General features: G+C 43.3%; 1 protein-coding gene across 2 annotated transcripts in view; it reads right to left on the minus strand.

Annotated features, from left to right (window-relative positions):
• Window positions 1-2,667: 2,667 nt before the first annotated feature.
• Window positions 2,668-14,066, minus strand: part of ABL2 (ABL proto-oncogene 2, non-receptor tyrosine kinase) — a 124,384-nt gene continuing 112,985 nt past the window's right edge. The window contains exons 11-13 of one of the 2 annotated variants that reach the window (XM_068541317.1): window positions 12,977-13,150; window positions 12,199-12,432; window positions 2,668-11,889 (exon numbers count right to left, since the gene is read on the minus strand). In XM_068541317.1, the coding sequence (XP_068397418.1) occupies window positions 10,733-11,889; window positions 12,199-12,432; window positions 12,977-13,150 (1,565 nt within the window). In that variant the 3' untranslated portion in view covers window positions 2,668-10,732. Of the gene's footprint in view, window positions 12,433-12,976; window positions 13,151-14,066 lie in introns of both variants that reach the window. The other variant, XM_068541315.1, reaches the window with a different exon arrangement.

The following is a 14,066-nucleotide window of genomic DNA, read 5'->3' on the forward strand; positions in this document are numbered from 1 at the left end:
GAGCTGACAGGGTGATTGCTCTGCCAGTTTACTTCAGTTTGCTTTGGGACCACATCAGCTGAGCCAGGCTAGTTCAACCTCTTACTGAAGAGGCATCCACAGCATATTGCCCTTATATATATGAAAACAGCACTCCTGTGCTCCCAGCTTTAAAAAGATAAACAGTCATCGTTGAGGATTGAACGGCCATGTGCAAATGTGTACATTGTGCCTCTATACACAGGAGGTGCTCATTATGTGTTTTTCCCCTTCCCTTGATTCTCCCCTTCTACCACACTTCTGGAATTACACACGGCTCTTTTATATGTCATCACCTCAAATGGCCCTCTTATTTACAGTCCTCCCAACCCTCTCACCTTTAGTCCTGGTAAAATGCAACACTTCTGCTCCTCTCCTGTTTAACACTTTATTACATTCGTTTACTTGAACAGCTACCTCTAGGTTAGGCAGTACCTAGCCTGAGCAACGTTAGATACCCAATCAATACTCACATAAATTAAAGGAACTTAGTTTCACACCACCCATGGGACAGACGTAAACCCGGCCTAACTGCACAATAAAATGGGGGCCGGTTTTAGGTGCTGGCTCCCTGTCTCACTCTAGAGCATTTCAGGAACAGTATGCAGCCACCCAATCCTGTAATATACCCAGATCTAAACTCTGTAAATACACACTTTAAAAGGTATGTTCTATAGCTTCAGGTCTCAGAGCCACAGAGCAGCTGACATGCTTTTAGCACTGGCCAGCCATGTTTGATGTCATAAACATTGGGTCTGAATCTCTTATAGCTCGGGAACCAAAACAAGCAGCAGACTGCAGTGGTTCCGAACACTCCTCTGGAGCCAGACTCCTCTGCTCAGCAGCTCCGCCACTTACCGCTTGCTGTTGAGACCACGGGGAAAGCTACTGGCTTCAGTTTAACCTTGGTTTCCACTTCTGTAAAAGTGAGCATAACTGTACCCACCTCACAGGGCTGTGAGAATTAAATGAATTAATATTTATCAAGTACTCAGGACACAGAGCTTTAGGTGTTTTAAGAATAATAAAACCTAGTAAAACTGCTGTCAGTTTTGGCACCATACTCAAAGCCCAGGCTGGGCCTTTCCCTCCATTCTAATTCTTGGAACCCTGCGAGTTTTGTTTTAGGTAACTAACATTTGCAAACATACCATGTGTCATACTGCGTGCTAAGTGCTCTATAGCCTAGTCGATACCTCATGTAATACTTAACACTTAGGGACCAATTTAATCACCATTTAATGACTGAGAAAATTGGGGCTCTGAGAGGTTAAATAACTTGGGTTAAGTCACAGAGCTAGTCAATGAAGGAGTGGGGTTCAACCCAGGCAGTCCAACTCCAATTCCTATGCATTAATGACTTAATGCTTCTAAAATGATTTTCTTGGCAAAAGCCATAGCCTCAGGTGTGGAAAGTGTATGGAACAATGGGAGGTTGGAAAGTGTGTGGAAACAATGGGAGGTTCTCCTTGAATGATTCTGAAACAGGACTTCCTAAACTAAACCAAAAATGCATGGGAGAAAAGGACTGAAAGTGGCGTGTAAGGAGGTGTATAAACTGATGCTTAACAGGGTCAGGGAAGAGAATTTTTCCTTTTCCCCTTCTAGCGTCTTTGGCTGGCCTAATAATTAAACTGACATAAGATTAACAGGAGAAAAACAAAAGTTTAGTAAAATGTACACATGGGAGAGACCCAGGAAAACTAACTCCAAAATGGCAGAACCTATCACCTTAAATACTATTTTCAGCTAAAGACAAAAGCAGACATTGGGGCTGGGAGGTCAGTTATGGATGGTTACCAGGAAAAGCACAGTAAACAATTGTGAGGTTGTTATGCAAATTTAAGTCCTCACCCTCTCCACTGATAAGTTTCTAGAGATTTGGTCATCCTCCTCTTCTTGGTAGAGCAAGGGAGACACCCTTACAAATGGAGATTTCCCTCACAACTGTAAATCTCTCTTACAAAAGGGTAACTTAGTTACTCAGGTTTCGCCTGTGTCTGCAGTTTCTTAAAGATAACCAGCTTAAAATAACCCTTATGCCAAAGAGGCATATTTTGGGGTGGCAAATTCTGCTCCCCTACAACAGGCATTCTAATTGGACCATATGTGTGCATCGCTTGAGTATATCCTACTCATCCTGAATTAAAATGTTACTTCTAAAAGCAATGAGTCATTCATTTCTTTTTTAATTGAAGACCAAGTCAAACAAGACTAGAATGTTCCCTGTGAGGTTCCACACTTACTCCATTAATGCTGCTTTGGCTCAAAACATTTTTACAACTTATTTGGAGCTGTCCTCAGAATGAACTTTGAGAGAATTAAGTCTCATTTTACAGTCACCTCATGTTGGATGGATGGACAGACCCACACACACATCACCCACCTTTTATGTATCAGCTGGGCTCCAGATGATGCCTTTGGCCATTTCCAAAACTGTAATCCATCAAAGGGTGAGTAGCCACCCCCAAAGAGGACCATTCTAAAGAATATGCCAGAGGGATGCTTGCTAAAATCAGCTTCTTTACCTTAAAGATATCTATTTTATGTAGAGAGAGAGAGAAATTATGCTTAGATTACCCATCAGTTAAAATTATAGGAGAAACACTCCAATCACAAGCCCACATTGCCAATAAAATATTGCAATCTTTATTTAAAATAAAACACAAGTTGGCAAGCCTTGTGAGACAACAGGCAGACAGCATTCCCCTTTCAAGGGCCTCATTATTTACATCAAGTTTAACACTGTTAGCAGTTCACAGTCAGACAACAGGGTGAAAGTATTAAATTAGAAAAACAAAACACCTGAAAATATATTACAATAACAATTAAGAACAAATACCTGACAACACTGGTAGTGTGACCCATGATTGATGTGTTTTCAATTAAATCCCATATTGTCTCACTGTGTCCCCTTAGCAATGCACACAGGGGTAGGCCCTCCAGACTTCCCCCTCTGTGCACACACCTCACATACACCTGCAGAGCGTGACCTTTGGTATAAACAAGTTTTAAAGAATCTGAATCATATGTTTTAAGGACAAACTTCCATCAACAACCTTGAAATGTTCAAACTTATTTTTGCCAAGCAAGCACAAAACTGGGGTTTCTCCACTGATAGTCATGACAGAATCAGACTGCAAAGAAGGAAAAGCGTGGGGTCTACCCAGGAGACAGGGGGTTCTGAGCATGCATTAACAGCTCAGTCGGCCTGTTCATGGCAAACACACTAACCAGGGCACAGCTTCCATTCACCACAGGGAAAGATCTGATTAACTCCTCTCTCACTCCCCTCCTTTCTTAGTGAGCACGACGACAGTGTATGTACGTTAATGTGGAATCGCATGTACCCTCTACACAGAGCTGAGATATGAGGGTTTTCAAACATACACCCTAAAGAACTATAAGATGAGTACCTCATTGTTCCTTCTAGCTGCTGAATACTCATTTCTCTGAAGGACAATCAGCCTAATCAGGGTGATTTCTCAAGACCTCAGCAAATTTCCCTCATGATGAAGTCCCAAGAAGAGTGGCCACAGTGAAAACTGGTTTGTCAAAATGGAGGAAGGCTGGTTATCTGGCCCTCATCTACCGGAAACATCTGCCTCTTGGCATTCTTGCCACTTACAACACATGGTACGGTACTTCAGAATTGTACAGAACAGAATTTGGATTCTCCACCAATGACCCAAAAACATTGCAGGATCCTGCAGTATCTTCCAAATCAAGAATAAATTTATTTGGCGTATCTGTGTTATTATTGTGTTAGAACTGCTGAAGATTAATTGCCTTTATATGTGAAAATTTTACTAACCAGAAGTCCCATTCTGCAACTAAAGTTTATGGTGCTTAATTACATGATTTAAAACTCCTATCCTGAGGCTCAGAAGCAAACCTAAGCAAGCTCCAACCATACAAACTCTTGGTATTTCCTTTCTTAATGCTTGCTGGCATTTGTCAGTCCACCTCCACCGTGTTCTAAAGAGTTAATTAGAATGATCCAAGACCTCAAGCCCTGCGTGTATAGCTCAGCACTTTGGAATGACATGCAGGATCCAGAAACTTGCTGCTTCGAGTACAATGATGAACAAAAAATCTCAAAGAACAGACATAGTCGGTGTGTACGTTTGTGGGGGCCTGGCCTTTCAACTTACAAGGAGACATCCCTTCCCTTAGATGGTCTGCAGGTTTGAAGATCTGTTCACACGCCATCTGAGACCTCAGGCTGAGGTAACAGGGCCTTGCTACTGTGTTCACGTCACAGAGCAATGGAGAGGGTAAAGGATATAATTTTTCTAGGAGAGGTAAACAATTTCAAATTCATAATTGTACATAGTGCACTTGGAGGGTGGGAAGGGTCCAGTTAGAGCGTCCTCCCCCCAGCTCACCAAGGGGATGGAGAAAAGTGCAGCAATCTACCAAATCAGCACCCCATGTGGAGAGAATATCTCACTGACGGGGGCTTTGAGCCACTGCTACCAAAAAGTTCATTTCCACCAGTTTCAGTTTGATAATTGTGCAACATCAACCTAGCTGACAATCTTTTCCTCTGCAAAACACATGAAATCCATCTTTGAAGGCACAATCCTCTAGGAATGATCTCTACCACTCCAAGTCAGCCCAGAATCAAGATGACCTGCCCAGGCCTTCTCACCCGGAGAGAAACATTGGCTCTTCTTACCCTGATTATCACAGGGTGGAATCTTCCCTAATTTCCTGTCCTTTGGATCTAGGATACTGAGTCAGAAGTGAAGGAAATATCATCTTGCACACTTGTTATCTCAAGATACAATAGAACATATACACCTCAGGTGGGTGGCATGAAAACCAGCAGCCCCAGAGCAGAAACTCATCTTTTGGGGCATTGCAGTAAACTTCACAAAAGACAGGCTGGAGCTAAGAGAGTCACGTGGGTAGATGCTCTGGGGCAGGGTGCAGCACATTCCGCAGCCCTGAAATCCACCCCCCGCCCCCCCCCCCCGCCAAGTAATACAGGAGGGCAGAGGATGGCAGTGAAGTTCTGGCTGTAACAGAGCTGCAACAAAGCAGGTAACAGTAATTGTTACTCCAGGCACTGTTGGCTTGCCAGAAAAAGCTAGCCTTGTATTATATTTTTAAAAGTCTGATAGCTGGAAAACTGGAACTCTATCCTGTTAAGAGTGGGACAAGTTTCAGAACCAGCCCAAGGCCTCTCCTCTCTGACCAGTGAGGCCTACAGCAATTTCCCTGTGTTGTCACGTGGAAGGTACAGGCAACCTTAGGGCTGCCTTTCCCTATTTCTCTCCTGCTCCCACATATCCCAGACTGAAGCAGGAATTTACAAAAGAACTGAGCTACTGGCTTGACAGAAGCTAAGACAGAGATATAGATAGCTTAAGTCCATTAATACATACGAAGAAACTTATGTCCAGAGAAACTTACCTAAAGATGACTGGTCATAACAGATGCTTGGAGCACAGAGATGGCCCCCAAATCCAGGTAGAACAAGTTAATGTAAGCAAGATGATGAAACCCCAAAATCATCAAGAATAAAAATGTAGACAAACCTGTCAGCTCAATATGGACTCCTGTGGAGGCATAGCCTGATAGTAACAATGACATTGGTAGCAAAAATGGAAGGGAGTGGGAGAGGTCAGAATGCAGTAGAGCTACAACTCAGATGTGGCCACCAATGCAATTTACTCTTGAGTATTTTTAATCATTTAATAGGTGAGTTATATTCAGCTACTCCTCTTAGGGGGGAAAAAAACAAACAAACAGGGATGATGAATATCAAGCTCATCTATATCTGGTAGGAAATCCTAGAAAAGTAATTCCCAAAGTGCACTGGTTCTACAGCCATCCTATCTCTGCCCTCCCCCCCCAAAAAAAACAACAAAACTATGCAGGACATAGGTTAAAAAAGACACTGTCAACATGAACAGGTAACGCGTCTGCTCCCACCATATTTAGGGTACTAAATGGCTGAGCATGTGGTGGACAAACGTTCAAGGATGAGAGGGCCTCACTCTTCTTGAGTCAAGGTCCCTAGAAGAGCTTCTTTGTTCTGGAGTGAGTACATGTTACTATTTTTTAAAGATTATAATTAAACCAGAAAGTTGGTCCCTAGTTTTCTGAAGTTATTCAGCACTGAGCTACAATTTTAGCAAAACACTTACTATACCTGCACATATTCATTTAGCAGTTTCATATTTATAAATGTGATAAATTACAGAGCTGATTGTTCATATATCTGCATTTTCAGGTCCCCCACAGGCAAAAGCTTATAAGTCAATCAACATCTAATTAACTGTTTTAACTTCTCAATAGACATTAATAATACAACTTTATAGTTATATTACACTTGATACTTTTCTCAAAGTGCTTTCATATACATTACCTCATAGTTATCAAAATGATACAGAACAATAAAGTTTTGTTGTTGTTGTTGTTGTTTTTTAAGAAAAAGGAATGTAGGACTAGGTTTTTTAAAACTTAAGTTGTTATTTCTTTATTACAAAGTGCAGATTGCTGTGTCGCTAAGGTCTGTCCAAAAGAATGACCCCATATAATTTTTTAAATTACTGAGTTCTACTGAATGCCTGCTTTGCTAGTGTTGCCATTACTCAACATTCAAGTCCCTTAAGGTCAGGGAGTGCCAGGAACGTGTGCTTTAGAAAGTGTGCAGCACTGTGCAGACTGATTGTCTATCTGAGCCACTTTTTTTTTTTTTTTTTTGGCAGTGTCTCACAAGGCAACAGGAATGGTGGAAAGACCCCACAATGAGAAAGTGAATAAGACCCAACTCTAGCCTTGGCTCTGCCACTAATTAACTGCTCTGAGAATATGGGCCAGTAACTTAACCATCCTCTCTTCCAATTTCTTAAGCTGTAAAAAAAAAAAAAAAAAAAAAAAAAAAGAGTTGGGGTATTGCTAGTGTTCACACAGTGCTGGGTGTCTGAAACACCCGGAGAGATTCTTGGAAAACACACTGGCTGAGACCCAACCCCACAGGGAATTCTTGATCTGGGGTGAGGCCAACACATCAGGTTTTTTGTTGTTTTTCTTTTTTTAACCCCAGGAAATTTTGTTGCACATCCTTGGCTAAGACTCACTGGAATAAGCGTTAATAATAATAGTAGTAGTAGTTAATATTTATGGAGTACTCATTACATGCCAGGCACTCAAGCTAACTATCCTACACACATTATCTCATTTAATCCTTACAACAACCCTGAGGTAGTTACTATTATTATCCCTGTTTTCCAATGAGGAAACTAAGGCCCAGGAAGGTTAAGTGACTTGCCTTCTAGACTGGCTTTAGAGTCTGAACTCTTAATCACTATCTAAACTGTATCCTTGAAGCTCAAAATCTCCATGATTTTGTTAAATAAATATGGGTGGTGCCTTAGCAAAGTCAGCATTAACTGGGCACTATTTTACTAGCTAACTTGCAACTGAATTGTAAGAAAATTCTAACTTAAACCCCATAATTCAGCTGAGAAAGGGTCTCCACTCTAAGAACCTCAATGTCATCTGAAGAAACACTGAATAAATTTCTCAGGGCCAATTTTTTTTTAAGGCTATATCTCTGAAAATCATGATGGAGAGCTGTAGGAAAATATACACATTTTAATTTTACACAAAGCCTTTTAAGAAAATACTTCATATAAAGCACAATCAAGATGTATTCTCAACACTGCATTTTAAGGTTGTAAATCTAAACTGGAATCATATTATCTGTGCATGAAAAGATTGAAGCTGTGGTAACCCCAAAGGTATACATACGTATAACCACTTTAGAAAGTTTTCAACACCTTGTAGAAGGGCTTTTGCTATCTGCTTTGTTTTCAAACTAGATAGAATTAAACTACATTTTTAGATTCTAAAAGCAGTTTTCTCTGTTTTGAATTCAAACTTTTAAATTTACCTATGGTTATTTAAAAAATCTGGTCCTTTTCAAGTAGATAATAGAAAAAACCTAAGTTACACTTTTATAGTAAGTTGACAGTGCCTCTTTAACCTGAACCCTGAGCCCTCAACTCCTGAAGTTACACAGTTAAAGCATCACGTGGCTGGGTGTGCTACAACAGTCAATGCTACTCTTGACAGTGATGAGAAAAAAATCCATTCTATTCATAAACGTACTGAGCACCTACTGCGGACGAGGCAGAGCCAGGTGCGGCCCCTGAGAAAGACCCAGCCCCCACCCTCAAAGACTGTTCTTCGATGAGAAAACCAGGAAGCTTAAATACACTCAGTAGTGTTCCTCCAAGGCCTATTTTCAGAGCTCTCAAGGAAAGATCCCTTGCTTTAAAAAAAAAAAAAAAAAATCCCCTGAAAAACAATTAGAATCCCTCAAGTTGCATCCACAATGACAGGGATAAACTTAAAAAGCAGCATAACAATATTCCAAAGTTTTAGCTTTCCCTGCCCCACCCTTAAAAGGCTAATTGCTAAAACGATTTCAAGTTTACGGAAACATATGATGAAGGAGAGTGGCAAAGAAGAAGGTAGGAGGACTGTTGGTTTTTAAATCCAAGTTAAAGGGAACTCTTCCAACCATTACAAGGAGATTAGCCAGATCACTAGTTGCCTGTGCTTCACCTGTAGGTAACAGACAGACAGGGGTCACCCAACCCCTGAAAGGAATGCCCGGCATTGTCTCCTCCCTTCTTATCCTTCTCTTGGCCTGGGACTCCTCTGGAACACCCACAGTAAGAATCAGTTCCTTTCTTTCTAATGAAAACTAAATTTCCTCCTTGGTCAAAGATGCCAAACTCTATCCAAAATGCTTTTTCCCCCCTTAGTATTCTAGCCCAATTAGTATAATCTCAGCAGTTTTAAATTTCATTATCTGCTACTGAGCAAAGAAGAGAATGAAAAACTTGTATTCATATATAACAATACTGCACTGAAGAGCTTTCCAGAGAGGCTCTCAAAGGGATAACTATACACTTATTTGCAAAACACCCTTGAGAACATGTATCATTACCTCCATTTAATAGATGAAGAGACGGGGCTATGGCCTGACAGTGGATCGATGACAGAGCCAGGAAGAAAACTCACTGTTCATCAATGTTGAATTCCTATCTTCCTAAGTTAATATTCCTTTGGGAGGAAAAAAAATGTATTTTTTTTATATTGTGTTCTCCTTGGAGGCAGGAATGGAGGGGGCATAAAGTTTTAAAAAGAGGATGACGTGGTCACTGGAATTAGACCTGATATCGAGAGTATTAATAATATCTAACCAATTAGACTTGGTTCTAAATTAAGAAGCGATCCTAATTAACTTCCATAACAATAACTGAATAGGGTAGGAAAAGGAATCATTAGGTTTCTGGGATCTAATTGGTGTCCCCCGAAAATGGCCTGCTCCTTCAACTATGCATTCTTAAAATAGAGGTGAAATGATAAAATAAATATCAAAGAATATTCCCAATATGATCTTTACAAACAAGCACAACAATTGGCAGGGGGAGTATGTGAGAGTAGAAAAGCATGTGAGAATAATTTAGGGTGATTCATTTGAAATCGTACAGAGTGAGAGAATGCTTCTCCGTATTCTCTACCTAGATTGGGTCTAAGGTGATAAGGGAGGGAGGGGAAACTGCCATTAGGACCAAGCCAGCTTCTCCTCTCAGTCACAGACCTCTGGGCTGACCACTGGGTTTCAAGAAGACACCCTTCCCCTGGCATTTTAGTTGATAAAGAAACATATAGCTGCTCAAGTCCTTTGCCAGTATGTCAGTATGCAGGGGCACTGTAACAGAAAAGGATTCCCCTGTGAGACCTGTACATGACCATTGTTTTCAATAATGTTCAGTGTTGGTTAATGCCCTGAATGCTGCCAGGAATAAAGGAAGACAGCCTGCCCAGCAAGGGGCAGAAAAGAATCACCAAAGAGACTCCTATGCCTATGGTTTACAAGATAGGCACCAACAAGCAAAAAGCCAATCCTGATCCATTAGGAAACAATATACTAGCCTGGGAGAAGTGGCTTCTGCTAAGTAATATAAGATTTTAGGAGAAGGTTTCAATCTCCCTAAATATACTTCCTAGCATTCTTTATCTCCTGTACCAATTAATACACCAATGGCAAAGAGGACAGGAGCATACTGACAGGGCCACATTTCCCAGTTTTGCATCTAGCCATCTGATCTGCAGTTCTTACTGCAGCAGTGACCTGTGGAAGCGAGGCTAACAGCAGCTTCCAACAGCCTTGAACAAAACTTCTCTTGGCACATTCCCAGCTTTCTTCTGTCCCACCCAGTAAGTTAGACGAGTTGGAGCACAATCACCATTAGTACCTACTGCGGCCCCAAGTCAATTCCCTTCCGTGTGGTGCAGAATGAGTGCCACAGCCAACGCGCTGTCTGGGCACAGTCCCTGCGGTCCTGCTGGAGCAGCCCTAACCAGCTCACGTCACTCCAGGTAAGAACGGGCTGGATTTGGTTCTTCATGGCACGACATGTGCATGTTCCCTGATGTTCCAGTGCAGCTTCCAATCCGGTCCACAACTGCCCTGCCCCCATCTACTTTCCCTCTCCTATGGGTTTTGCGTTTTGTTATTTTTGAGATGAACCTGTAAACGTGAGAACTCAGAGATCTGAGGTACTTCACAGAAACACACTCAAGTATCAGTCTTCCATTTTTTGAAACGAGAACACAGGAAAACAAGTCCCTTTTCCTCTCCCCCAGAAATGTGTGCATCTTTCCACCCGGCTAACGGTGGCTACCTCTGCACCACATCACTGATTTCCTGTACACATGACAGTAAGTTGTTAAGGACAGGGTTTGCCCCGGGCACACCAGCAGCTGCCGAAGACACCTGCAGCTCCTGCAGGCTGAGTTCCAGTTTGCTCACAGCCTCGCGGAAGGCAAATTTGTTGCGAGTTTGGGGGATGCAGTCCACATAGCCTGAGCAGTAGTCGAGCAGCTGGTGTCCAGTGTCCACCAGCTGGCTGTTGGGCACAGGTTCCGTGATTGCACTGGACAGTAGGTCAGCACATTCCAGCAGGGCCTCCTTACTGATTTTGTCAGCTGAGATTTTCTCAGCCACCTGTCTGGTTTTTCTCAGAGCCACTTTAGTACCTGCTGTGCCATTGGCCATTTTCGCTGGCGAGATGGAAGATGTGGGCAGAGGCACTTGAGGTGGGGGCATTACAGGCCTCCCAGCTTTCCCACTGATGGGCACTGCCCCTGGAGCCGCCTTCTTCCCTCCCTCCTGTGTCTCTGACGTGGGCTCTTCCGTGGAGTCTGAGCACACGGCCGGATGCTGCAGTAGTCTCACCCCTGGCGGCGGGGGTGGGGCACACTTTGGTTTTACCCGGCGGGGTCGGTCCTTGTCTCCGGAGGAAGTGACCTGATGCTCAGATAAGAGCTTGAACTTATTCCCCTGAGAGTCTGTGCCAATGAGCTGCACGTCAGCTGGAGTGTGCTTCAGAGTGGGTGAGATAAGGACTGGCACTTTGTGGTTGTGAGTGGTTGGGAGGACCGCCGCAGCCTTGGCTGGGGCAGCCCAGCCTGTCTGCTCGCCATCCTCTGGGACTCCAGCCATGCCAAGTCGTGCCCCACCATTCCTCTCTCTGCTCTTGGGGGCAGCTGCCACTCCAGCCACCCCCAGTCCTGGAGAGTCCTTCTCTGTAATGGCTGGATCCCCAGAGGGGGTTCTGAGAGGAAGAGCGGTGGCTCCTCTGGGCAAAAGTTTGGCTTTTGGTCTCTCCCTGGTCGGAGCGGCACCTTCCTCTGATTTTTTGGGAAGCATGTCATTGGCCCTATCCACATTCTCTTCTGGCTGAGAAGAGGTGGACACTGTCCTTTCCAGCTGGAGTTTGGACCTCTGGCAGTTCCTGGGAAGGGTCATTGCCATCCTATCCTGCTCTGGAAGCCCTGAGGACATGGAAGATGTAGAGTTTGACCTTGGAAAAGGCTTGGAAGTGTCATCACTGGCTGTGGGTTTACCTGCTCGTAAGCCCAGCGTCTTTTTGATTAAGCGTGGTGTGAAGAAGCCTGTGATGCCAGACCACCCACCCCCAGCAGCGCCACTGCCCCCACCCCCGCCACTGTCGTCATTACAGAGGTTCCTCTGTGCAAAGCTACCCCCATAGCACTTGGGTGGCACCAGATTCGCCTCTTGCTGGGCAGCAGTGAAAGAGAACCCATCAGCATGCTGTAGAGAAGCAATAGATGAGAAGTTACCCGTGAGTTCATATTTCTTGTGGGGCTGATTCTCCATTTCTCGGAAGGAGCTGCTGCGTTTGGGGGGTGTGGGAGCATTTCTCTTTTTCATGAAGGAACTGAAGAAGCCTCCCTTCCTATCTCTGGTGAAGCATGTCTCTTTGGCATCTTCCAAGAGGCTGCTGGGGGACTTGTCTCTTTGCTTTCGAGGCAGTGCTGGGGACCCACTGGGGGCCTGTGCACTTCTAATGAACCCTGATAAAAAACGGCCAATCAGTAATGTGAAAAATAAGAAGTGACTCATTTGAGTTACTAAGGCTGAACTGTAAGAGTGCTGTTGGCATCTATTAAATGTCAAGCGTTAGCAGGACTCAGAGGAAACTAATAAATACATTATCATTTCACGCTATTGTTCCAAATGCAATATGGGATATAAATGGAAAGAAACAATCAGCTGGTTTTTACCTCGGCATTCACCTTTTCTCTAGAAACTACAGCACAACCTGGCTTCATCTATCAGACTCAATGAAGAACTTTTTGCCAGAACTGTAAAGACAGTAACTATTTGGGGATCAGGAGTTTAGGAGATGGAGTGGGAGGCAGAGCTGTATGCTGGACGGACAGATCAGGACTACTCACACTGGCAATGCAGAGCCAAGGGCTACAGTGGCAAATGAAACAGATGCCAGCCACACTTTCCTCAGGGAAGATGGGCAGGAAAGTGGAAATAAAAGCATCATACCCCACGGCTCTTTAAACAAGGCAGCTTGACTCTACCTGCCTAGGGACTCATTCATACCTGGTGCTGAACTGGAAGCAGAATTTTCTGTGGCATCTTGTGGCCCTTCAATATTCTCCTTGTTCTCCCCCTGTTTCTTCAGCGTCCGGGTCTTAGAAGGAAGTATAGGTAATCGGGGCAGATATGGAACAACAGATGAGGAGGAGGCAGCTCTCCCAAGCTCCTCAGCTACCTCTGTGAGGAAGGCAAGGGGAATGATAAAAAGAACAATTTCATGACCGAAAAATGGGAGTTTCTCTTTTCAGAAAGGCATACAACTGAGAAGAACTGAAGAATGGAGTATAAAATATGTAAGTGGAATCACAGACTATGTACTCTTTGTGTCTGGCTTCTTTTGCTCAGCATTCTATCTGTAGATTCATCCCTGTTACTGCATGAGGCAGGGGTTTTTTTTGTTGCTGTGTACTGTTCAAATGCATGAATACACCAAAATTCATCCATTCTCTTCTTGATAAATATTTAAGTTGTTTCTAGTTTTTGGCTATTATGAATATACTGCTAGGGACATCCTACTGTACTATGTGTCCTTGGCTTCACAGTGGTATGCACGTCTGCTGGGTACAGGAGCAGGTAGGTCACAGGGAGCACATAAATTCAGCTTTGTTGGGTCTTGCCAAACCCCCCCAAACTGGCTGGACCAATCTACATCCCCACTAACTTGTATGAAAGTTCTGGTTACCGTGCATGCTTGCCAAAGTTTGATGTTAGTTTTTTTTGTTTGATTTTAATTTTAGCCATTCTGGGATAGATGTGTAGTGGCCATCTCACTGTTTTATTTTGTACTTCTCTGATGATGGGTGATTTTGTGTGCTCATTGGTCATTTGGATATCCATGTTTACTAAGCGCTTGTTCAGAGGTTGAACAAAGCAAACAGATGTTTGCACATATTTTTATTTTCAGGTTGCACCTTGCATAAAAAGGAAGGTAGATACAATCCATTCCATTTCATGCCAGTGAAGCAAATGAGGCTCCTGAAAATGTGTTCACCCCATTAGTAAGCCTCAGCTGATTAAAAGCGGTCATGGGTTTTGTGGCTTTTACTAATAAGGCAGACATACTTTGCTATTCATTCCTGAACAAAAATGAAGT

Source organism: Eschrichtius robustus, chromosome 3 (assembly GCF_028021215.1).
Source record: "Eschrichtius robustus isolate mEscRob2 chromosome 3, mEscRob2.pri, whole genome shotgun sequence".
In the NCBI taxonomy this organism is placed as follows: domain Eukaryota; kingdom Metazoa; phylum Chordata; class Mammalia; order Artiodactyla; family Eschrichtiidae; genus Eschrichtius; species Eschrichtius robustus.